At 34.3% G+C, this 24,067-nt stretch overlaps 2 protein-coding genes across 2 annotated transcripts in view; both read left to right on the plus strand.

Annotated features, from left to right (window-relative positions):
- The window catches only part of LOC129808704 (protein pangolin, isoforms A/H/I/S), a 134,757-nt gene extending 127,570 nt beyond the window's left edge, over positions 1-7,187 (plus strand). The window contains exon 11 of the mRNA XM_055858486.1: positions 6,912-7,187. Within this exon, the coding sequence (XP_055714461.1) occupies positions 6,912-7,116 (205 nt within the window). The 3' untranslated portion in view covers positions 7,117-7,187. The remainder of the gene's footprint in view (positions 1-6,911) is intronic.
- On the plus strand, positions 7,122-22,096 carry LOC129808705 (protein pangolin, isoforms A/H/I/S-like). The gene is made up of 2 exons (XM_055858489.1): positions 7,122-7,199; positions 13,319-22,096. The coding sequence occupies exon 2, from the start codon at positions 13,344-13,346 to the stop codon at positions 13,863-13,865; it is 522 nt and encodes a 173-aa protein (XP_055714464.1). The 5' UTR covers positions 7,122-7,199; positions 13,319-13,343; the 3' UTR covers positions 13,866-22,096.
- The last annotated feature ends 1,971 nt before the right edge of the window (positions 22,097-24,067 follow it).

Genomic DNA, 24,067 nt, shown 5'->3' on the forward strand with positions numbered 1-24,067 from the left:
TTGTTTTTTTTTTTTTTAAATTGTTTTTAGAAAGAATTCCTTAAAGGAAAAACAATCCTCATGCAAAAAACCAAATCCTGAAAACCTTTTTATTATAATTTCATTTTTTGGTTACCTTCATCAAATTTCTCCTATCAAAAACGCACACGAAGCTAACATGTTATAATTTGATTCCTTCTTATTTAGTTTTAAATTTATACATTTATTTATTTATTTATTTTTTTGACTTTATATTTATTTTTATTATTGATACCCTGGGATTCCTATTTAAATTCCAAACGAAAAAAAAAATTGAAATGCAGAAAAACAAAGAGTAATGGCTCTGGTACGTCTTTTAGATCGGAAAAAATTCGTGATATCTAAATTAAGATTAAAAAAGATGTGAATTTTGATTTCATGAAATTTTCCTGATCCAAAAAAGGTGTGCCAGAGCCATAAAAAAAATTATTTGAGTGAAATCAAAATTGACATTTTGATTTTCATTGACATTTTTGATTTTATATCAGAATAATTTCATTAAATCTAAATTCAGATTTTGATTATATCTCTCCCAATTTCTTTTACATCTTCAAATTAGTTTTCCTGGTCCGAAAAGGTATGCCCCGGACAGAACTTAATTTTGATTCATTATGGCTCCGGCATAACCTTTTGGATCAGGAAAATTTCCAGAAATCTAAATTCAGAATAAAAAGAATATGAATTTAGATTTCATGAAATTTTCCTGATCAAAAAGGTTATGTATGAGCCATTAATCTAATTTAATTTTGAATTTATTATAGCCTCGGCACACTTTTGATCAGGAAAATTCCATCAAATCTAAATTCAATATTTCTTAATCTGAATTTAGATTTCTGGACGTTTTTCTTATCTAAAATGTATGCCCCGGAAGTGACCAAAATTAACTACTCAGACAGAATTTAATTTTGATTCTTTATGGCTCTGGCATAACCTTTTAGATCAGGAAAATTTCAAGAAATCTATATTTAGAATAAAAAAGATGCGAATTTAGGTTTCTTGAAATTTTTCCTGATCTAAAAGGTTGTGCCGGAGCCATAAATAATCAAAATTAAATTCTGTCCAGGCCACACCTTTTCGGGTCAGGAAAATTTTATTAAATCAAAATTCAGGTTCCTTTCTCAAAAGATTTGCACATGTCCATCTCATTCTTTTGCACTCCAAATTCGATTGAACTATATTGAAATTTGTGTGCGACTTTTAAAAGAAGAAAGAGAGTCCGAAAGAGTCATCAATTCGAAATTTGAATCTCTTTTATACCTAAAAAAAAATTACATAACTCTATCCAAGTCTTCGGAATCAAAATTCGATTGAACTAAATTGAATTTGCTGTTTTTAGGAAAGAAAGAAAAATTTTATGAAGTTGTAATTTGAATTCCTTTCTTTCTTTAAAAGATTTGCTAAATTCATTTAACAAATTACTCTTGCGGAATCAAAATTGGATAGAAACTAAATTGAATTTGCCCAGACGTTCAAAACAAAAAGCAGAATCTTGAGTGGAATAGACAAATGCCAAGTTTTTTTTGAGAAGAAAAGAAATAAAGATTTCATGAAATCGAAATTCGAATCCCTTCCAATTCGAATTTTTTTCATACTCTTCTTCTTCTTTTTAAACGTCACAAAAAAATAAAATTTAGTTCAGTCGAATTTTGATTCCGAAAGAGTAATTCGTTAAATCAATTTAGCAAATCTTTTCAGGAAAGAATGAGATTCAAATTTCGACTTGATGACTCTTTCGGGCCTTCCTTCTTCTTTTAAACGTCACACACAAATTTCAATTTAGCTCAATTGAATTTGGAGTGCGAAAGAATGTGATGGACATGTGCAAATCGTTTGAGAAAGAAAGGAATCTGAATTTTGATTTTATGAAATTTTACTGACCCGAAAAGGTGTCCCCCGGAAGGGGCCGAAATTAACTACTCAGACAGAATTTAATTTTGATTCTTTATGACTCTGGCATAACATTTTTAAATCAGGAAAATTTAAAGACATCTAAATTCAGAATAAAATAGATGAGAATTTATATTTGATGAAATTTTCCTGATCCAAAAAAAAGTGTGTCAGAGCTATAAAAAATTATTTGAGTGAAATCAAAATTGACATTTTGATTTTCCATGCACATCATTTAGATCAAAATCCAGATTTTGATTATATCTCTCTCAATTCTTTCACATCTTCAAATTAGAAGAAATTTTTCTTGATTTAAAAGCTGTGCTGAAGCCATTAATACTGGTATTTAATACTGGTGTTTAATACTGCTATTTAATCCTTCTCAGCTTTAATTAGATAAATAATTTCAGAGAAAATATTCCAAATTCATTTTGACAGAATGACATCTTGAGAAAAGTGCTGAAAATTCATAAAATTTTCCTTAGAAATTCTACGGAAAATTCTGTAGAATTTTCGGCAGTTACATTTTCAAATCTGACGAATTTCTGCAGAATTCTGCAGAATTTGCCGGGTGTGTAGTTCCCATTTGCACTTTTATCCAAGACACTTTTTGAGAATCAAACTCTAATAGCTCCGGCACACCTTTTTGACCAGGAAAATTTCATGAAGACGAAATTCGCATCCCTATCCTTCTCACATGTTTTGCATATGACTATCTCATTCTTTCGCATACCAAATTTGATTGATCGAAATTGAATTTGGTGTGATGTTTAAAAGAAGAAGAAGAGTGCAAGAGAATGAGATAGACATATGCAAAGGATGTGAGAAAGAAAGGGCTTCGAATTTCGACTTCATGAAATTTTCCTGATCTAAAAGGTGTGCCGGAGCCCTAAAAACAACTTGAAATTTTGATACATTGATCTTGGGGTATCTCCAATGATGTTTATATTTAATTTTAATTATTAATTCTCACTTTTATTCTCTTTTATTTTTTTTTATCCTGTCCAATATCCAAATTATTTTAACCCCTGTAGGGTAAGTGTGCCAAATTTCGGTATAAGGTAAAGTACCCTTACTCGACCGGGTTCCTCTATTCGACCGGTGGGTCAATTTTTGAATATTTGAAGGTGAATTTCATCAATTTCTAAGAATATGTCACTGGTTCGTATTATTTAAAGAATAATTGACCTATTAATGTTAGATCATACACAAAATATTATAGCAAATATAATTAAATTGAATAAATAAATCTACCGGTCGAATAGAGGAACCGGTCGAATAAAGGGTACTTTACCTTAGTTGCAGGCAAGCGTCAAAGTCTAAAGTTTGATATGTGATATTTTTAATACAAATTGATTTTTTTTAATTCTTTCTTCTGAAAGAGTGTTGCTTGGAACCTTGTAAAGAGTTTATCGTCTTTATTTACTCTAAAATCATTATTAATACATTTTAAAATGAATTAAAATGTAGACATAGCTTTGGTGCCCTATTTCGGCCACCTTCATTCTCATAGTTCCTTGCCCTTCGGGAATTCTTCCAATGCCTTTTTCACGTCATTTCGTTTGTCGAAGCTACATTTTTTTGTTATTCTTTTGCATTGTATAATCTCTAGAGTATGTAATAACTATAAATTCATGGAAATTCGAGGAACGAAAACTGTGGCCGAAATTGCAAACTGACCGGAATTGGCACACTTACCCCTATGTACACAGCTCTCTCCGATATTCGGCACTTTGATATCCGACTGACAGCTGCCAAACAGTGACAGCTGACAGTATGCTGTTTGTCCAGAGTGAATTAAAAGGTTATTGTCACTTTATCGAAGCCTTTGATACTCAGTTGTGGTACAAAATTGGAGCAAAATGGTCATTTTGTCCTTACGTTAGCCGGATAACGGAGAGAGCTGTGTATTTTTGATGCGTGCCTTAGCACGTGGTCACTGTTAGAGGGTTAATGACTTTATTTTTGTGGTTAGAGAGAAAGACAGAAAGAGAGAATGAGTGAGAGAGAGAGAGAATATGGTACATAATGTGAATTGTGGTGACTTACCCGTCAAATAATATCTGCAGATATCTTTAAGATTTCTGTAGAGAAAATCTACACCTCTACAGAATATCTGCAGATAATTCTGTCGATATTCTTACGAATTTTATTTGGGCTTGGGACAAAATTCGTCAGAATATTTCGGCAGATTTTCTGACGAATCTCTGACGAATTTCTGTAGATATTCTGCCGATTTTCTGTAGATTTCTTCTACATTCCAGACTTTCCAGACAGAGCTGTGTCAGAAGAGATGGAAAAATTTTTCACTGAAGTTTGCAAAATTCAATAGAGTTATTTTTTTGTGATATCACGGTGTTTATATAAAATAAAGAATTCTGCGACGCCGTGTTACAAGTAGAGAAAAGTGAAGTGAAAACTTTAAGCAGAGTATCGACCTAAATTTCGTGTTTTTGTATCATTCCATGGGCGATTTTTAAAAAATTAGTATTTTTGCTCGCATCTTTTTACTTATTTAAAATGTTTAATCGGTAATGCTTTGTTAAGCAGAGCATACCATTTTCTTTATAACTCCTACAGTTTCTACATAAATCAACAATATTTTTGTGAAGTAATGGACACTATGCCGATTTTCTCGGCAGAAATTCTACCGAAAATCTGTAGATTTTCTGCAGAAATTCAGCAGAAAATCTACAGATTTTCTCTGAATACACTGGAATATACCGTTAAAATTCAAAAAACTTCAGAGTAAAATCGGCAGGTAGAATAATGATTTGACGGGTATGGTGCCTACACCCCATTGCAAAATTCTGCAAAAATTCCAATGGAAAACTTGCGTCCAAATGGCTAAATTCGCTGGAATTTGACGCTAAAATTCCACTAAGTTTTCCTATGGAATTTAAAGCCGGAAATTCCATGGAAATCATAGTGCTCCATGGAATTTACTAGTACGACATGCTGGAATTCCAGCGTTAAATTCCGCGGTATTCCGCGGAAGATTTATATGGAAACTCCACTATCTTTCTGGAAATTTCCATTATCTTTCCATAGTGTTTTATATGGATTTTTCCACTTAGTTTTCTGAAATGTCAAACAAATAAAATGGTGTTGCGACAACTTTTAGAATTTTGTTTCCAAACCTTCCGCAAACATTTCTAGTGATTCATGTGGCAATTAATATATAATTAATTATGCGATGCTGCGTTTCGTGTAGATAATAATGAAGTGATTACATTAAATAGGTCGCCAACCTAAAATAATGCTGTTTTTATGTTAATTAATATATAAGGGAAGTGTACCACGGATCGGAATGTTAAGAGACGTGCTCCATATTTAGTTGAATATATGAGTTCCAAAACACTATTTGGTATTTTTTTACATGCCAATTGTTATATTATTGATCTATTTAATCATTTTCGTGAATTGACACTTCTGCTAATTACGGAAATTAATAATATATAGGTGAAATTGTAAGGATGCAATGTGTTCCGCGGATCGGAAGAGGGTGAGCCACGGATCGGCAGATGTTTTTGATGAGGATTCTCCTGCTTTCTTGGCATCTAAATCACTCTACAAGGCTCCATTGAAGCTTCTTTGTCATCCTTACACTGTGAACTGTGTATTCACATGATACAACTTCTAAAATTGTTGAATTTAATGAAACTTTCACTGGTAAATTGTTCTATCACAACAAAAACATCTAATAATGGCTGTGAAGATGACAGCTGAGTGCGCTGAGCGCAATTTTCCACGAAAAAAATGTGTCGATTCGAGGAACAGATGAAAGAAAACGTACTTGTTCGCAAAAAATAATTTATTTTTATATTATTTCCCGAAATAATTGAAAAAGTGTATTGATAGTGAAATTAGAGTCCCTGAATATTCATTTTTTTAATTAAAACAGATTTGTAAATCATTTTAATCAAACCTAATTCCTCATATTCTTGCAGATGAATTCTCGCGTGAAATATTAAGAAAGTGATGAATGGCGGATTTTTTGCTAAGACTCTGATACAGTGATTCAATAAATTAGGTAAATAATAGCAATTTTGTTTGAAACTCGACGAGAAAATTGGTTCTGTAGATTAAATATGAACGAACGTGATGCATCTTGCTAAAGAAAATTACTAAAATACAGTGAATAATTTTCAAAAGTATATTTAATTTTGGGGTTCCGATACGCAGGACAACCTTCCGATCCGAGGAACACTGACGATCGCTGGTACATTTACCTTATAATCCTCGTAATCTTTGCCGTTTCTATAAAATTCGGAAGTAAAATCATGAGGTGCATGTGACAGCTTCATTTTTTCTCCATTTTATTTTGGGTGGAAAAATCCACATAAATCCCACGAGCATTTCCATGGATATATTCTATAGAAAAAAATCCAGCATAAATCCATTAAATTTTCCTTGGAACCTATTATGGAAAATTCCTATGGAATTTTTTTAAGGAAAAATAGTGGAAAATTCCAAAGAATTTTTCGCTTGTTATTCCTATTCCGCTTTCTTTTGCAATGGGGCATACTTCAAGGAATTTTCGTCAAAAATTGCCTTTTTTTTTTAAATAATTCTGACGTTTCTGCCTACAAGGATAGGGGAAATTTTCTTTGAAAAGGCTTTTTTTTAAGGAAATTTCTTCTAGTGTATAAAGGCGTCTACACATTGGGAGCAATTTTTGTCAAAAATTGCTTTTTTTTTAAGGCGTCTACACATTGGGAGCAATTTTCGTCAAAAATTGCGTTTTTAACAGAAATTTGACGTTTACCCCTACAATGCTGCAGGGAATTTCCTTCAAAAAAGCAATTTTTGACAAAAATTGCTCCCAATGTGTAGACACCTTTAAAAAAATTGTCTACAGTTTTGTAGGTGAAAACGTCAAAATTCTGTCAAAAATCCTATTTTTTTTTAAGAAAATTGCTCCCAATGTGTAGAGAGGCCATAAAGGCCATTTATAATGGTACCTTTTATAAATCTTTTTAAAATGTCAATGAACTCGTATAAAGTCCCGTTCTGCCGGTACTGGGCGCTGGAGGTGCCCTGGTGGGTGTCTCGAGTGGTGTAGCGGCACAACCGTCAGCCTCATCGAGTTCATCAACGTCATCGGGATCATCATCATCGGGCCATCTACTGGGATCACAGACGACTGTACAATTGAGCGGAACGGCCGCTCAGGCGTCACCTCAGGCGCCAACCTACGTCAATCTGTAGGGGGAGGACAGAGGGCGACACTGGCGTCCTCTCAATCCGCCCACTTCTTGTGCCAAAGCAACGCACTCCAACCACGCCATCAAGTCAGTCTCTATCTTCCTGCAAATTTCTGCCTTCGTTTTCTTTTTTTTTTTTGTTTACCTGTTTTACTCGTTGTTTTTTTTTTGGTGTTTTTTATTGTTGTTGTTGATTTCTCCTCTCTACACTGCCCTCTATAGAGTAGAAGATGTGTCCCACTTAGCACATTTGACACTTCAAATACTTTCAGCGCCATTTTGGCTGGGGCATTTGGTGATCATTGCAAGTGGCGCCACTGTTAATGTGTTATTTTTTTTTCTTTTTTTTTACTATATAAATTTGTTCTTTGATGTGTCTCACACCAGAGGGCAGCGCATGCGTCGTCGTTGTCAAACACTACTACACAAAATTAGAAAATATTTCTTATTTTCTGTGTTTTTTTTCTTATTTTATAATTTTATAATTTTTAATTAATTTATATTATTTTTTCTTTCAAAGTTTAATAGATAAATATTTACAATTATTATTATTATTATTATTTTTTTGTGTCACAAATTTATAGCATGTTGGCTTTGTGTGATATTCTTTTTATTCATTTTGTTTTTTAATTATACTTTTATTCTTCATTCACTTGCTATGTCGACTTACTCCCAAATATTCCCACATTTTTTTAATTTAATATTTTTTTTACATTTATTAATTATGCTGTAATAACATTAGAAGAAAACAAAATAGGCCTTTTGAGGAGTTCACTATAGGCCGTTTATTTTGTTCCGTTTTTTCCCCAATTTGCAATTTATTTATTTATTTAATTTTGAGGTATACACTCAGAATAGGAGCATGTGTAACTTTTTTTCTGTTGAATTAACATTGATTGTTGTGTGGCAAATGTTTACGATCTTCTTTGGAAAATCATTGTCAAAAGAGCCGAATGGCAGAGACCTCTGTCTATCACTTTTCAAGACTTTATAACTTTCTAAGATTCAAAATGGCGAATTATTCTGTCAAATTGGTGAAATTTTTTTTGGTCCTTCGCTGATAATTCCTTGGATCAAATGACAATTCTGGTGAAAAGTTTGATTGTATTTCGATGGATGACTAAATCGTCGTTAGAAGTGATTTATAATTGAATCAACTTCCTGGTCAGTAATTTTATTCAGCAGATACACGTACGGATGTGCCTAGTAAGTTCCGGGATACAAGAAGTACGATAGAATTAGTCGTATAGGCCATTACTTGTACAACAATTTGATGAATTTATAAAGAGTTATCATCAAAAGTGAGCCGCAGCAAGAACTCCTAAGAGGAGTACGTATTAACTGCGGCTGTTTTGGAATATTCGCTCTAGCAATATTCGATTTTATTTTATTTATTTATTTAAATGGAAATCTGCCTTTGAAACTATGTGTTTCTTAGAGGCAACATTACAGGCAGGAAATTATTTGCGTCCACCGGCGTCTTAGCGTTGGTGACCAACCTACTCCAGAGCCAAACGGTGGAAATGCTCCTTCTCAGGTTGTATAAGCCAGGGAAGGGACAGTACAGTTTAACAGAAGTGAGAAGAAGAGAAGAAAAGAAAATAATTAAAGGCAAGAAAAAAAAGCAGTCAAGACGTTACAAAGGTTTGGATCAATCGCCGTTTACTCTCTCTGGGTAATTCATTCCAGAGAGATACACCTAATACAAAAAGTGAATTGTGGTGAGTGCGGCTCAACAATCTGGGCACGACGAGACAGGAAGACCTGGTGGATAAGCCAGGCACTAGAAACTCGATTAAATACTCAGGTTGTTTAGTTAATAAAGTACGGCTAATAAATTCGACGGCTCGTGACTCCAGAAAGTGCGGTAAGGATTGCCCTAAGATAGAATTAGCAAAATGAGAGATAAGGACGAAGATTGAAAATATAACGTAAGCAGTTGTTGAATGCAACTTGGAGACGTCTTAAAGAAGCTTTATCACATGAAAAGAACAGTTCAGCACCATAGGAAAATAAAGGAATGAGCAGAGCTCGCACTAAAATAAGCCGAACACTCTGAGGAGTGTAGAATCGATGTCTATGAAGGGTGAAAAGGGAGAAGTTCACTCTTTTACAAATATAAGAAGTGTGATCGTCCCAAGTCAGGGTAGCGTTGAAAATTATTCCAAGATTCCTGACTTTATGGACGCAGGGAATTTCCTCACCATTGAGAAAAATGGGGATTGGGGAAGGACGAAGTCGATTACTTGATACAATCATAACCTGTGACTTCTTCGGGTTAAGAAGAAGATCGTTAGAAGACGCCCATTGTGAAACGGAATTCAGGATGTTATTTGCATCGTCGAAACATTTCTCAGGAGCCCGAACATCTCCAAAAAGATAGATTTGCAAGTCGTCAGCATATAAGTGGAAACTATGATTAACTAAAGCTTAGGAGAGATCGTTAACATATATAGAAAAAAGAAGTGGTCCAAGCACTGAGCCCTGACCAATTCCTCTGGAAAGAGGTAAAGGGGACGAAATAATATCGTCAATTTTAACTGATTGAGTTCTGCCAGAAAGATACGATTTGAGCAGTTTTATGCTGGAGGAAGAAAACGAATATAAAGTTTCCAGTTTATTTAGAAAAATTTCGTGGTTGATACTGTCAAAAGCCTTAGAAAAATCTAATAGAATGAGGATTGAGAACTGTTTTTGATCAAGGCTGATACAGATGTCGTGATGTACCCGTAACAGTGCACTAATCGTGCTGTGGTGTTTACGGAATCCGATCTAAATTACTCTTAAGATTTCGTCTTTAAATTTAAAGTAATACGATAGAGGCAAGATACAGTGATCGATAAATGACTTATACAGAGATTCGTACTTTTTTTTGTGAAGAATAGCCCCCTAAGGGTACTTCTTTGCCCCATTCTAACCAGTCTCAAATTCGAATGGTAGGCAGATCCTCAAATTCCAAGAGATACACAAAGTTGATAGTCGACCAATGTGGTACAGGCTGCTAGTAGCCGACAACAAACCAGTGAGCCATCAAGAAACGCAGTGAGAGGTGAAATGCATTGTCCTATTTGCCAGTGACAACATGAATATTGTTATAATATTCTAAAGAGATATTAAAGAGTTCTACTAATTTTTGTGTTAAGAATATAAGAGTACTTTAGACAAAATGTACGTTTTTTTTTTAACAAACCTCGTGGATTAAAATTTTTTTTATATTTATACATCTTTATAATTCTTTATTTTCACTAATTATCTTGATTAGTGAACACGAGACCTCAAGTTTTTAAATGTTTATATCTTCTAAAGAGGAAAATGAACAAGTTAATACATCAAAATATTTTATATCTCTTTTTTTTAATTTAATTTAATCTTTTCTTTCAAAGAAATGAGAATATTCTTGCTCTCCTCTTTGAATTCGAGCAATAAAATTTAAGGGTGGCACATTTTTAAATAGGCAACCATACATCCATAAAAAAATTAACCTTAGAAAAGAAATTTTAATTTCAAATAACAGCGATTCTAAGCTTTCAAACGTTAGATGTAAAGAAATATTTTAATTTTGAGTGGACTTTTGCATACAAAAAATGCAATTTTAAATATGTGGAATTTGTGCATACATTTCATATATATAATTCTTTATTAGCGTCCTTTATGGACCTTTTAGAAAATACATTAGTTCTTACATTGTCAACATCGGTATTTTTGTTTGAATTCTGTACCTCATTAACTTGAAGTTACCATTAACCTTCCCTTTCTTATTTCCTTCTAGCAATGCCTGACCAGTTGGTTCTCATTCATGTATAGTAGTGCTTTTTAAATACTAGATTCCTACATTCATGACACCTTCAAAGATTTTAAAATTGGCCATACACCTTAAAAATAATTTTCCAAATTTTTGACTTATTGTACAACCCTGCCAGTCGCCAAGTTTCTGTAAATATCAGTATCTCTTTGTACATCATATTCATTGTAACATTTTGCGCTTGCTATTAAATCCTTCCTTACTTCACTCAAAAAACTTCTCTTATAAGCTCTTGCTACTTTATTACTGACTTTAATTGCAGAAAAATATTGACTCTACCAGTTGCACTTAATTTAAAAAAAATTCCGTCTTTAACTCCTAGCCCTGAAACGATCTTTACGTGATACTTTAATTTTCCTTTTTTCCGAAATTTTTGGCTAACCATTATTGAGCGTCCATTTCCTCCTGCGAAGTAAATCTTCTTAAAAAAGAACTCTTCACTATTCCATTCTCTTTTTCGCTCCAATCCCATCTTTCGCCATTGATAAAAATTTTTTGGTACCCAATTTTTGCAACTTTTCCATCTTCCCGTTCTTTTCTTCCTCTGTCTCTTAACAGTTTTTGCACTTTCATTTCCGCGTCCGTGAGATCGTCGTCTATATATATGCTATAGCCATTTAACCTCTTTCCTCGTAATTCACTTTTCTTCCTCATCACTTCTCTCTTATCTTCCAAACTCCTTAGTTTAACTATCCATCTTGTTTTCTCTCTACCTACACTGAACGCATCCTCTATTTCAGTTTTCACACCAAGATATTCCACCAGAAATTTTCTAATCTTTACCCTTACTGACCCATCACCTACCAATTTTACGTTAGTTAATATGAAATTTTTCTTTCTTTCGCGTCTTTCAAGTTCTTCCACTCTAGCTTTTAATAACCTTGATTCTTCTTTCTACCAATTTACATCCCTTTCCCTCTCGTCGTGAGCCTTTTTAATTTCTTCTTTCACATCTTTAAAATCTTCTATCATTGATAAGTAATCCATTCTAATTTGTTTCAGTTCATTTGTAAGTTTTTCTAAAGCCTCTAGTACCGTATCCATAGGGAACTCCTTTGATTTAGCAGGCGAGGAAGCTTTCTTAGGCATCTTTGAACTCTCTTCTGTTTCGTTTAGTTTGTACTCAGTCGGCGTAATCCTCCCTCTTATAGAATCCCTCGCTTCCCTTTTTTCTACAACTCTTTTTACCGAATTTTCTCTGAGTTCTTCTAGACTCGCTACTTTCCTCATCGACATATATATTAACCCCTTTCGAAAAATTGAACTTCTTAATTAGTACTCTTAACTTAAGAGGTTTACTTGTCGCAGGCCCCAACCTCTTATGTGGTCTTTTAAAGATGTTCACTCAAAGATTCACTCCAAAATGGCTCTAGATGCAAACTAAGAGTTTCCGTGATGATCTAATGTCAAAGGCCGAGTCTCCTCCAAAATACAGCGCCCCAAAGTCGATCACTCACATATCTTGAACCTCCAATGATGTCCTCTTGATCCTCCTGGTCCACTCGTCAACAAGCCATAAGCGACTTATCAGCAATGTACCTTTTTTTAACACGAAAGTCACTGGTTGAAAAATTCCAATGCCACGTAGCTCAATATTAGATGGGCTGCCAGATTTTTCCTGCTTTTAAGACCTTCAGGTACCACGGAAATAGAAACCAACACTAGGTTGAGATGCCCGTGGTCTCTGTTTGTCTCTTGGATCACTGAAAATGGGTCTCGGTCCAGAGAAATACAAAAATTTAGTCAAAATAAACACCACCGCCAAAAATCCGATGTTGACACTTGCCTTAACACTTTAGTACCCCTATACATTTCATATAACTTTAATTATTTAGCATTTTTTACATTTACTGAATGTCGTCAACTATATTTAAGACATTTTTGGTCAATTTCAGAGAAATTTTTGCCATTTTGGGCATGTCCAAGAGGTGCCTAGATAGCTTTTGGCTATGTAGTCTCCTATCTAGTCAGGGGTTGTCGCGATTTCAATTCGTTAACCAACTTAACGAATCCCAGACACTCACACACATTCACCAGCAGTGTACATGTCAGGCTATGTAGTCAGACTACATATATACAGTCTGACTAGATACGATCAGAATTGGCCCCCTGGTTTTGGTACTCTGGATCATCTTTTGATCTTCCGGCCCTATAGGATCTTCTTCGACCAGGCACTTGGACCTTTTTATCTCCTTTTCTGAGTGTATACCTTTTTTTTTTTAATTTTTTGATGTTAAATGCTCGAAGGACAAGATCAATTTCTCTGTTTTGCATGATTTTTGCAATCTTGCATTATTGTTATTATTATTATCTCTGTCAATAAATTGGAACTAATCTCTAATTTTATGTTTTTTTTTTTTGGTAATACTAAACCAAAAAAAAAAAAAACCGTGTGTATTTGCAGGCGGAAGAAGAAGTGCATAAAGTACATGGAGACAGAGGGGGATGAGAGTGGTGAGGTGGAAAATCTAATGTCGGACGACAATTTGGGAAGTTGTGGGAGTGTAGAAGATGCTAAAACACCCGAAGATGACACCGAATCGCTATCACTTAGCTCACCTGGCTGCCTATCGGGACTATCGAGTTTGCAGAGTCCAGCAGCTAGTTTGGCCTCACCACTCACCCTAATGGCCAGTCCATGTCCCGCCGATCAACAGCAACAACAGCAACAGCAGCAACAGGTACGATGTAGTAGCACAAGAGCAACATCACCGCGTCCCGATGATCCGAGTGCAGCCGTCCGGAGTCCAATTGGTGCCAATCCACGTGATGCCAATAATCCATTATCTGTCAATCAATTGACAAAGAGAGATTTTGCCGGTGCCACAAAGTATGCAACCACCTATGCACCATACAGCACATACAGTGGAGCAGCCGCCATTGCTGCACCACAATTTGCCGGATCAAATCACAGGGATGCCACAGATGATGGTGCCATTTCTGTCACCTAGCGCCAACTACAGCAAACCAATCATCTGCACATCATCATCATCTTTCTTCCCCCACCCCCACCCCTTTCCGGTTTTTATCCTGTCAATCTGTCAAAAGGAACAATGGGAGGGGATTGAGCCAGAGGGGGAAAGATAAGCTTCTGTCAAGTGAAAAAGGGGCTACCAAGCGAGATAGTTAATGCCAAAAAAATAGCCCCTTTTTTCCATTCCCCAAAAAAGAAGAAGAAGAAAAAGAACAGTTACAATGTGCAGGTGTTTGATTGCCTGGAGCGTTTTTAATTATTTCTCTTGTTTTTTTTTTTTTTTTTTTGCTTTTTGACTTTTTTGACCCATTGAACGAACAAAATGTCAACAAAAAAAACTATGCAACAATTTTTTGTGCCATGGGTTTTCGTTTGCCTAAGGTCTTAGGCCTTAGGCCTATTTTGACCGATATCCTGTCCACTAAAAAACACTAAAAAGGATCAAACTGTCAATAACTTTAAAAAAAAATACATAATAATCAATAAATAACAGAAACGGACTACAACACACTTAAAATCCACTACTATTAGTGAAAATAGCCAGACTACGGGTTCTCGTGCTGTCAAAGTTCAAATTACAGTGCCAGCTTTGTAATCCGGACGGATCTTTTTTGTAGAATTAGTAGTAAATTTACATAATTTTTATTCTGGATTTAGATTTCTTTAAATTTTCCTGATCTAAAAGGTTGTGCCGGAGCCATAAATAATCAAAATTAAATTCTGTCCAGGCCACACCTTTTCGGGTCAGGAAAATTTTATTAAATCAAAATTCAGGTTCCTTTCTCAAAAGATTTGCACATGTCCATCTCATTCTTTTGCACTCCAAATTCGATTGAACTATATTGAAATTTGTGTGCGACTTTTAAAAGAAGAAAGAAAGTCCGAAAGAGTCATCAATTCGAAATTTGAATCTCTTTTATACCTAAAAAAAAAATTACATAACTCTATCCAAGTCTTCGGAATCAAAATTCGATTGAACTAAATTGAATTTGCTGTTTTTAGGAAAGAAAGAAAAATTTTATGAAGTTGTAATTTGAATTCTTTTCTTTCTTTAAAAGATTTGCTAAATTCATTTAACAAATTACTATTGCGGAATCAAAATTGGATAGAAACTAAATTGAATTAGCCCAGACGTTCAAAACAAAAAGAAGAATCTTGAGTGGAATAGACAAATGCCAAGTTTTTTTTGAGAAGAAAAGAAATAAAGATTTCATGTAGTCGAAATTCGAATCCCTTCCAATTCGAATTTTTTTCATACTCTTCTTCTTCTTTTTAAACGTCACACAAAAATAAAATTTAGTTCAGTCGAATTTTGATTCCGAAAAAGTAATTCGTTAAATCAATTTAGCAAATCTTTTCAGGAAAGAATGAGATTCAAATTACGACTTGATGACTCTTTCGGGCCTTCCTTCTTCTTTTAAACGTCACACACAAATTTCAATTTAGCTCAATCGAATTTGGAGTGCGAAAGAATGAGATGGACATGTGCAAATCGTTTGAGAAAGAAAGGAATCTGAATTTTGATTTTATGAAATTTTACTGACCCGAAAAGGTATCCCCCGGAAGGGGCCGAAATTAACTACTCAGACAGAATTTAATTTTGATTCTTTATGACTCTGGGCATAACCTTTTAAATCAGGAAAATTTAAAGACATCTAAATTCAGAATAAAACAGATGAGAATTTATATTTGATGAAATTTTCCTGATCCAAAAAAAAAGTGTGTCAGAGCTATAAAAAATTATTTGAGTGAAATCAAAATTGACATTTTGATTTTCCATCCACATCATTTAGATCAAAATCCAGATTTTGATTATATCTCTCTCAATTCTTTCACATCTTCAAATTAGAAGAGATTTTTCTTGACTTAAAAGCTGTACTGAAGCCATTACACTGAAAATTAATTTTGAATTTTCATTTAGATCTAAATTCCAGTTTTAATTTTATTTAATCAAGCTAAAATTGCATTTTTAGCTTGAAAACAATGTCCCCATAAATCCTACACATTAATCCAAAACCGATTTTGATTAGTTTTTTTTTTAAAGGGTATTTTTTTCTTGTTTCCTGGTTTAAAAGGAAACACGGAACCTTTCGGTATTGATTAAAAAATGTGAATTTGATATATACAGTGCCCGCTTCGTTATCCGGATGGATTAAACAAGTTAGAATTAGTATAAAAGTTTTAGAAGAGATTAAAAAAGACATAATTAGTGAATTCTATGCTAGAAAATATCACAGGATAATTCATTTTCATTACCGAACACACATAGGTAACATAACCCAAAAATAATTTTAAATGTAACCGTCGATAACTCATCCAGATTACGCCGATCCGGATTAGAGAGCGGACACTGTACATCTATTTCCTTATTAATTCATTTTAAAAAAATTTAAAATTGAAATGCACAGATATACTTAAATGAATCACTAATATAGTGATTAGTATGCATAAAAATACCAAATAATATTTTGATTCCAATATTTTCAATTAAATATCGAACAAGTCTCTTAAAATTCCAATCCGGGGTGATCTTCCCTCAACAATTTAGAATCCAATGTGCAGATAATCTCAACAAAAAGCAAATAATTATTTTCTCTAATTTCGTGAGACTTCCACAATAATTCTAATGACTCCGGCACACCTTTTAGATCAGGAAAATTTCATGAAGTCGAAATTCGAATCCCTTTTTTTCTCACATGTTTTCCATATGACTATCTCATTCTTTCGCACAGCAAATTCGATTGAGCTAAATTGAATTTGGAGTGATGTTTGAAAGAAGAAGAAGAGTACAATAGAATGAGATAGACATATTCAAAGAATGTGAGAAGGAAAAGAATTCGAATTTCGACTTCATGAAATTTTCCTGATCTAAAAAGTGTGCCGGAGCCATAAAGACTCAAAAATCCATTTTCCCATTAAGATAAATGGGGAAATTAATTAATTTCTGATATTTGGTCTATTATTTCAAATTATAAAGATTTTCTCGAGTTAACTTACAGTTTATTAGTGCCACTTTCATTATTTTTACTCAAAAGTATCGCATTCGGGGCTCATTTTTAAGAAAAATAATATTGAACTGAAAATTTCGTCTCCTGAAAAGTTGCCAAAAGGAAGTTACGATAAATGCTGATTTAACTGACGATATAAAACTTCATCTTGCATACCAAATTTTTATAATTCAAAATTAAATTAATCAAATTTAAATTAATCTAAATTAATTACAATTATTTGGAGTTCATTAGCCGAGGAACAATAAGTATAGAAAAGAATTAAATTAATCTTTGCAAAATTATTCAATCCCTATTTTTCTATTAGGGGAATATTGTGAAGGTTCGTACTAAAAAAGGAATCCAAGATTTAAGATTTTCTACTGAATGCCACACAAATCCAATCAATTATATCACTATGTCAAAAAAATCTCTTACTTATTGGGTTCATAATTCTGCCTCACAAAATTCCTGGAAGTCATTGGATTTTCCTCTACAGGAAAATGAAAATGTAGCTGCATTTTTTACGAAGGTGTCCTGGTTAACTCAGCTTCGTACCACTTTTTCCCACCTCTGTATGCCTAATTTTCCCCGGAAACATTACACCTGACACAAAAAATTGGGCATCACTATTTAGATGGAACTTTCATCTACTTGTTTTCACCATTTGTAGAAGGTATCACGCATTAAAAAATGAATTTTAAGCTATTTTTCTAACACATGTTTTTTGACACTCGGAAAACCATTTTTGTGCTTCATTCTGACAGCCAGTTAAGTGTGATTCTCTCATAATCACACCTATTGTAGTCCTCGGATTTTCTCTAACACTTCCAATTGGTCTTACGGAACATATTTCGGGCATAACTGATTTCGAAAATTAGCAGCCACCAATTTAAAGTGAAATGTGGGAAATTCCATTTTAAAACAAAGAAAATTTGAATAAGAAATGCACAAAATGTACCGAAGTGGTAATTAATGAATCACATCTATCATAAGCATATTTAAGCTTACTGTTTGATATGTCATTTATTGACACATTTGACATTAGGAAAACAAAAAAACATCTTGAAAAGTCCTAATTTTTTGGGAAAGAGTGTGTTTTTTTCTTGAAAAATGATGAATATTTTACTAATTTTTGTAAATTGTTCTAAGAAATTCTTGGATTGGATGAGTGAAATATCCTAGAGTGGCTTACAGGATTTGAGGTGTGGCTCAAAACATTGTGGTAGCCTCAGTGCCAGAGTCGGTAATCGGAATCTCGCTTATTTCCTCTCGATCCAACATTAGAAACAACTTCTCCTGGGATAAGAGATAATGAGAAAGGACAGAAAAATGAAAGATTGCTGGTAGGAAAAGGGTTTTCTTAAAGGTTTGCAAACCAGCGTGGTGTGTGATCATTGCATTGTGATTCTCAGATTCCATGATCAAAGATAGCATCCTGAACTTCAAAGAGCTGCTCTAATACGGGCTTCAGACCTAAGGCTTAGCCATAAGGCTTAACTTCTCCAGATTCTTGACAGTCGAAAATTTTTAGAAAATTTTGATTTAGAAATGGACTATTAAGGGGAATTAATCCATTTGAATCAGAAGAACGAATTAAATTGGCTGCTATTTAGGATTTTGAGACCTTCGGAAACTAGGCTAAACCTCTAGTCTGAAGACGGTCTAAACTAAACCCTGAAAGTTAGGAGAAAAATACTGAATTGGAGGAACCAAAAGTATTAATGATTATTGAACCGAAAGTAACCTTGTAGAAGAGATTGAAAATACAGTTGGATAAACTATATTCACGAATCGATCTTTCCCAATGCTTTTTAGAGAAATTTCGCTAGAAACAAGAAATTCAAATTTTAAGACGAGAATAATGCATTTAAACAAGTTACTAATTCCACCTGTGTCTCTTCAGAAACCAATAGACCCATGCCTGTCCAGCCTTCTTGTTTATCTCCCAACTTTCCGGAACCTTCTGACTAACGCTGATTGCATATTGGTATGCCAGCTCTCGGGTTGCTTGTAGTGTAAGCCCAAAATTGAGCTTGCAGGCGGCCAATAGATAAGCCACAATGTTCTTTTCCTGGATCATGGTGAAAATTTGCCGTGACGCAAATTTGTTTATCATGTCCTTCTTCTTTAACCCCATCATTAGAGACACCTCCTGCGACTCCGGCAATTGCTTTTTAACTATTTGCAGCCTGGAATACAAGGTGGTCTTTGGGATTCCGAACATCACGGAAGCATCTTTGATTCTCAGCCTGTTTGATACAATCTGCTGTAGAGCAACCTGCATAACTTCCTCATCTCTTTCACCTTTAATTCTATCGTATTTTGTTCTTGATTTTCCCATATTTTCGAAATCAAAAGATTTTTCACAGACAATTTTTTTCACTAATCCAAAACACAATATCCACTGTCAAAGAAAAAAGCAACAACAACAACAAATGACGTAATGTCAATTTTGACAGATTTTTTTTACGAAGCAACAAAATTCAATTTTCTAACCTGCAAAGGTGGTACATTTTGTGAATTTTCCTAAACCTACAAAAACGACCTCCTTCGAGCAAAAGATTTTCACGGTAAATATTAACTGTGATAAACCCTCTACAACGTAGAATAGTTGTTTTTTTTTGAAAAGACACTTGAAGTGTGAAAAAATGCATAAAATATTTGACATCAGAATTACGATTTTAGGCCCATTCTTTACTTTTGCTTCTTGAACCCAGGACAAAAGTCCTAGGCTCCCAAGTTTGTCAGGAAATGTGAGATGTTGGACTAGCTTTGCGAATATATGACTATGGATGAAAATCATTTAGTAACTTGGAAAAAAATCAACTTTTACGAACCTGCGACGTTACGAAGGTGCAAAACCTTCCCCTACAAATATTTGACAAATCTGAGTTGTCAACACTGTACCAGTCGGGTAAAAGTATCTACGTCACTGGCAGTTAGATTTGGCCCACCTTATACTTAGAAATATCTTAAGGACTACCGGATTATCCATTTAAATTGAATTAAATTGAAATTTCCGCATTGTAGTGAAATGGTGTCCATTATTTCTGTCCATGAGGAACACTTCCAAATCCTCGTGCCAATATTCTAAGAGATCTTGCATATAACTAACTCATTTCCTTTTTGGAAAGAACTCCCAGATTTTGGTCCTTGAAGCGTCACTGCAAATGACATTTTGCAGTGCTGCCAACTGTCAATGAGCACCCTTTCAAGGAAAAGTCACACTAATGAGAATTCCTGGCACAGAAGGGAAAGTTTTATGTATTAACACTTCGTAGAACCCTAACTAAAAGTGTCACAGAAGGACCAAGTGGCAGCCGCTGCCATTTATCGAATTTTACATAATATTTTGATATTTTTAATTACATTTTAACATTCGGAGCTTTAGTCAGTTCTTTTCTGGTGTCTGAATCAGAAATTTCATCTCCTTGGGTACTGTATCTAAAGATTTTTAACCATTCGATGTTTTCATCTTTATCAGAATCATGGCGTCAGGGAAAGTGGTGTGCCTTTTAATACGGCAGCCTTTGAATTTTTAATTTTTCTCTTATTTTTCAAAGGAAAAATTCTACCTTATGAACAACAGTTAATACTATTAACTATTTTCTATTAACTTCGCTTAACAAAATGGATTTTTAGCTTTGGCAAATAAGAGAAAAATTGAAGCATTCTGATTTTGACGCATTTAAAGGTATGTCACTTTTCCCTATATTTCATCTCAATAATTAGCAAAAACACTTTCAAACTGTTCTTTTAGGGCTTTTATACACTAACAATCAAGAAAATTACATCTGCAGAACGTCAAACTCCCATATAAAGTGCATATGGCAGCAACTGCCACTTGGTCCTTCCGAGTGCAGTTTTTTGTTTTTGCAATATATTTACATTAATATTTAATTTTTATTAAAAATTTTATAACGAAAAAATAGCTAGATAAATTCTGCACGCATTCAATCGGGTCTCCAGGAGAAATGATATATTCTTCACTATAAAAAGTTAAATTGAAAATTAAATTGGCAGCGGCTGCCACTAGGGTCCTTCCAAGTGTTAAAATTGTTGCATAGTGGCCATTTTTTTGTTTTTTTTTTTTAAATTTGTATTTGTAATGGAGAAATGGAAAAGGAAGAGAAAGAAAAGAAAGAAAAAAAACAGAAGAAATTACAAACATATAAATTAATATATGATCTCGTTTTATTGTGGGCGGGGCCTATTAATTATCCCCAAACCCCACAAATATTATTCGGAGTGCCACAAGAGAACACTGAGAAGAATAGATTTTTAATTAAAAGAGAAAAAGAAAAAGATAGAAAAGAAGAAAATAGTAAAAAAAAAGAGAGAGAAATTACATGGAAAAAGAGAAACTTAAGATGAAAGTGAACAGTGTTTTTGTTTTTTTTTTATATATAATTTTCGTTTAAAAAGAAAAAGAAAAAGAAATTATTATTTTTTTTTGGATAATTACCTAGTGTGTAGATCTTTTTTTTTTAGGAGAGAAAAATGATACAATGGAAAATAAATGTCAGACCGCCATTTTAAAAGGGGTAATCGGTGACATATTTGACAGGAAGAGAGTTAGAAGATGGCTGTCAGGTGTTACGCGCCCTCCGCACAAGTGCAATATGGTGGAAATTTTATTATTATTATTATTTTTTTTTTTTGGAGGAAGAAAAATAAAAAGAAAAAAAGAAGATGAAGAATATATTTGAGAGTAAATATAAGGGAGGGGGATGAGTGGCAATTGAATTGAAGGAGTGTAGCAAGGAGAGAAAGAGATAGAGAAGGCCTAGGTGCTGTCCCACAGGAATGTCACATTTCGACGCCATATCTACCCGTGTCGATCTGACAACTTTTCACTTTTCTTTCTGTTTTTTTTTTTTATTGTTTTTTTTTTTTTTTTTGGTAAAACAATTGTGGCCACAAGATGGCGCGCGGACAGGGTGTCTAACGCAAATAAAAAAAAGGCGATAGAAGTTATAGAAAGGAAAAAAAAACAGAAGAGAAAAAAAAGAAAATAAAAAGAATAGTAAGAAGAAGAAAAAAAATCTATATATATTTAACGTGTAAATGTAAGAATTAAATGGATAGTTGTAAGCGAAGAAGAATATATAAAAGAAGAAGAAGAAGAAGATGGAGGAGAAATAAATAGAAATGTAGGATGTAAGAGAAGAGACTTTAGGAGAGATGAGAACGTGAATAAAGATGAGAAATAATTCAGAGATTTCTCTTTTATTTTTTTTTCCAAAAGTTACCGGGGCGTCATCGAGGACTCGACATAACCCTAAAAAAAAAACAGGTAAGGAAAATCGAGTGAAAACCGAAAAGAAATGCCAGGATACACACAAAGTTGCGGTTTACCCAAAGGTTTTTGCAGGTTAGTACTAAAAAACTGTGTCGAAGATTTAAGATTTTTCCTCCGAATCCTTGAATTTTCCCAGAGGAATCACCACTAAAGGAAAAAGTCGTTTTTCTGTTTTTGTAGTGGTCGTCGCCAGGATTTGAAAAAATGTCGCCAAAATTGCTTTTTAAAACCAATTTGTGAAGTTTAATTAATGAAATTTCAATAAAAATTAGTGTTAACATAAAGAAAATAGTTTTTAGAATTAGTTTAGTGACATAGAATTGGTTAAAAGGCGTGATTTGATAGTAAAAATGGGCTAAATATGGGTCACCCAGCGACTTTTGCAACATTTTAGAATTCGTGGAAAATTATGAAAATGACGTGGAAAATCGGTGATTAAAGAATTAGAAAAGAAAATTGGAGAGTTTTGGAAGCATTTGTGACTATTTATTTTTTATATTGTCCGTGAAAAATCCTCAGGAAAATGTCTTGAAAAGGTGCCTGCTTTTCTCGAAGAAAGGCACCAAGACGGTTCAGTTGTCAAATAGAAGATGGCGGACAGTGCCCTTTAGGACATTTCTCTTGATGTTTTTCACGTAATTTTGCACAGAAGTAACCAAATTTCCGTAACTCTGAAAGAAATAATTTGCAAAAGGGTGTAAAAGGGTGCAAAAATCGATTAATTTTGGAGATGAATTTCGAATTAAACGAAAAATTTGCAATTTGGCAAATATTTGCCAATTTTTGTTTCCTTTTGCAAATTTTTGCAAATTTTTACCTCCGAATGAGCACTATAGTAGCGCCATCTGTGGTGAAACACCATAAACATGATTTGGCATTCTTGTCTGCCGCATTAACACAAAATCGACGTACACATACTCTCAATGAAAATGTTAATTGCACTTTTCAATTTTTACTCCACTACCACCGTAGACACTTTTTTTCAAAAACTTTTCACTTTATCTATTATTTACCTAATTTCTTAGCAAATTTTGCCCATTTTTCTGCATTTAAACACTGACATTTGCAAGAATTTTTGTCGTCGGACTATTACTGAATGAACCATCCAACATGTCAAAAATTTTTGCATTAGGATGCAACCTCGCGAACAAATCTATCAAACATTTTTCAAGTGTAGTGGCTACCACATGCGCTATTTCATAGATAATAGAGTAGGAGGTAGGGATAGATTACTTGTTCCCCTCCCTAGATCACAGTTATTTAAGAGATCATTGAACTATCTCTTGCCCCTGATAATAAATAACGCCGCCAGAACTATTTTACCATTTGTTGGTGGCAGGGTCAGATCCTGGCTCTTTGCTGCTGACTTGGAAAGGGTTGAAGAGTTGATGAAATCCGTCTACGTGTGATCAATGGGATAGCTGGCTCATTCTTTATGGGGTGCCCCTTGTTCTGCTCTGCTTAGTGACGCCGTCTTGTCTACTGGCCTGGACGTCTCTTGGTGGGTCTTTTGCACGGGGCCTGCTACCTTGAACAGGTTTGACTGTGTTCCGCGCGGGGAGCATAGTCATGCTCCCAAGCTAATGGTGGTTTCTTCCCCGGCTTCTCTGGGTTCTTTCCCGCAGTGTACAGTCTGGGAGCGTGATTGCCTCTCTGGGGGTGGATGGTCTCCGGGGCGCCACTGATGCGGCGTCTGGGGGGTGGTACTGGGTTGGCGTCACTCTGACTGAGGGATTTGGGGGTTGTCCGACTGTGGGCGTGGTCTGGATGTCCCTTCTGTACCGTTGCATGCTCCCCTCACTGGTTTCGATATTAATTTTAGGTAGTGTGTTTTTTATCTCCTATATAGTATTTTTTCGCATATTTATTATATAATATTATTTAGTA

This window comes from Phlebotomus papatasi, chromosome 5, assembly GCF_024763615.1.
Source record: "Phlebotomus papatasi isolate M1 chromosome 5, Ppap_2.1, whole genome shotgun sequence".
In the NCBI taxonomy this organism is placed as follows: Eukaryota; Metazoa; Arthropoda; class Insecta; order Diptera; family Psychodidae; genus Phlebotomus; species Phlebotomus papatasi.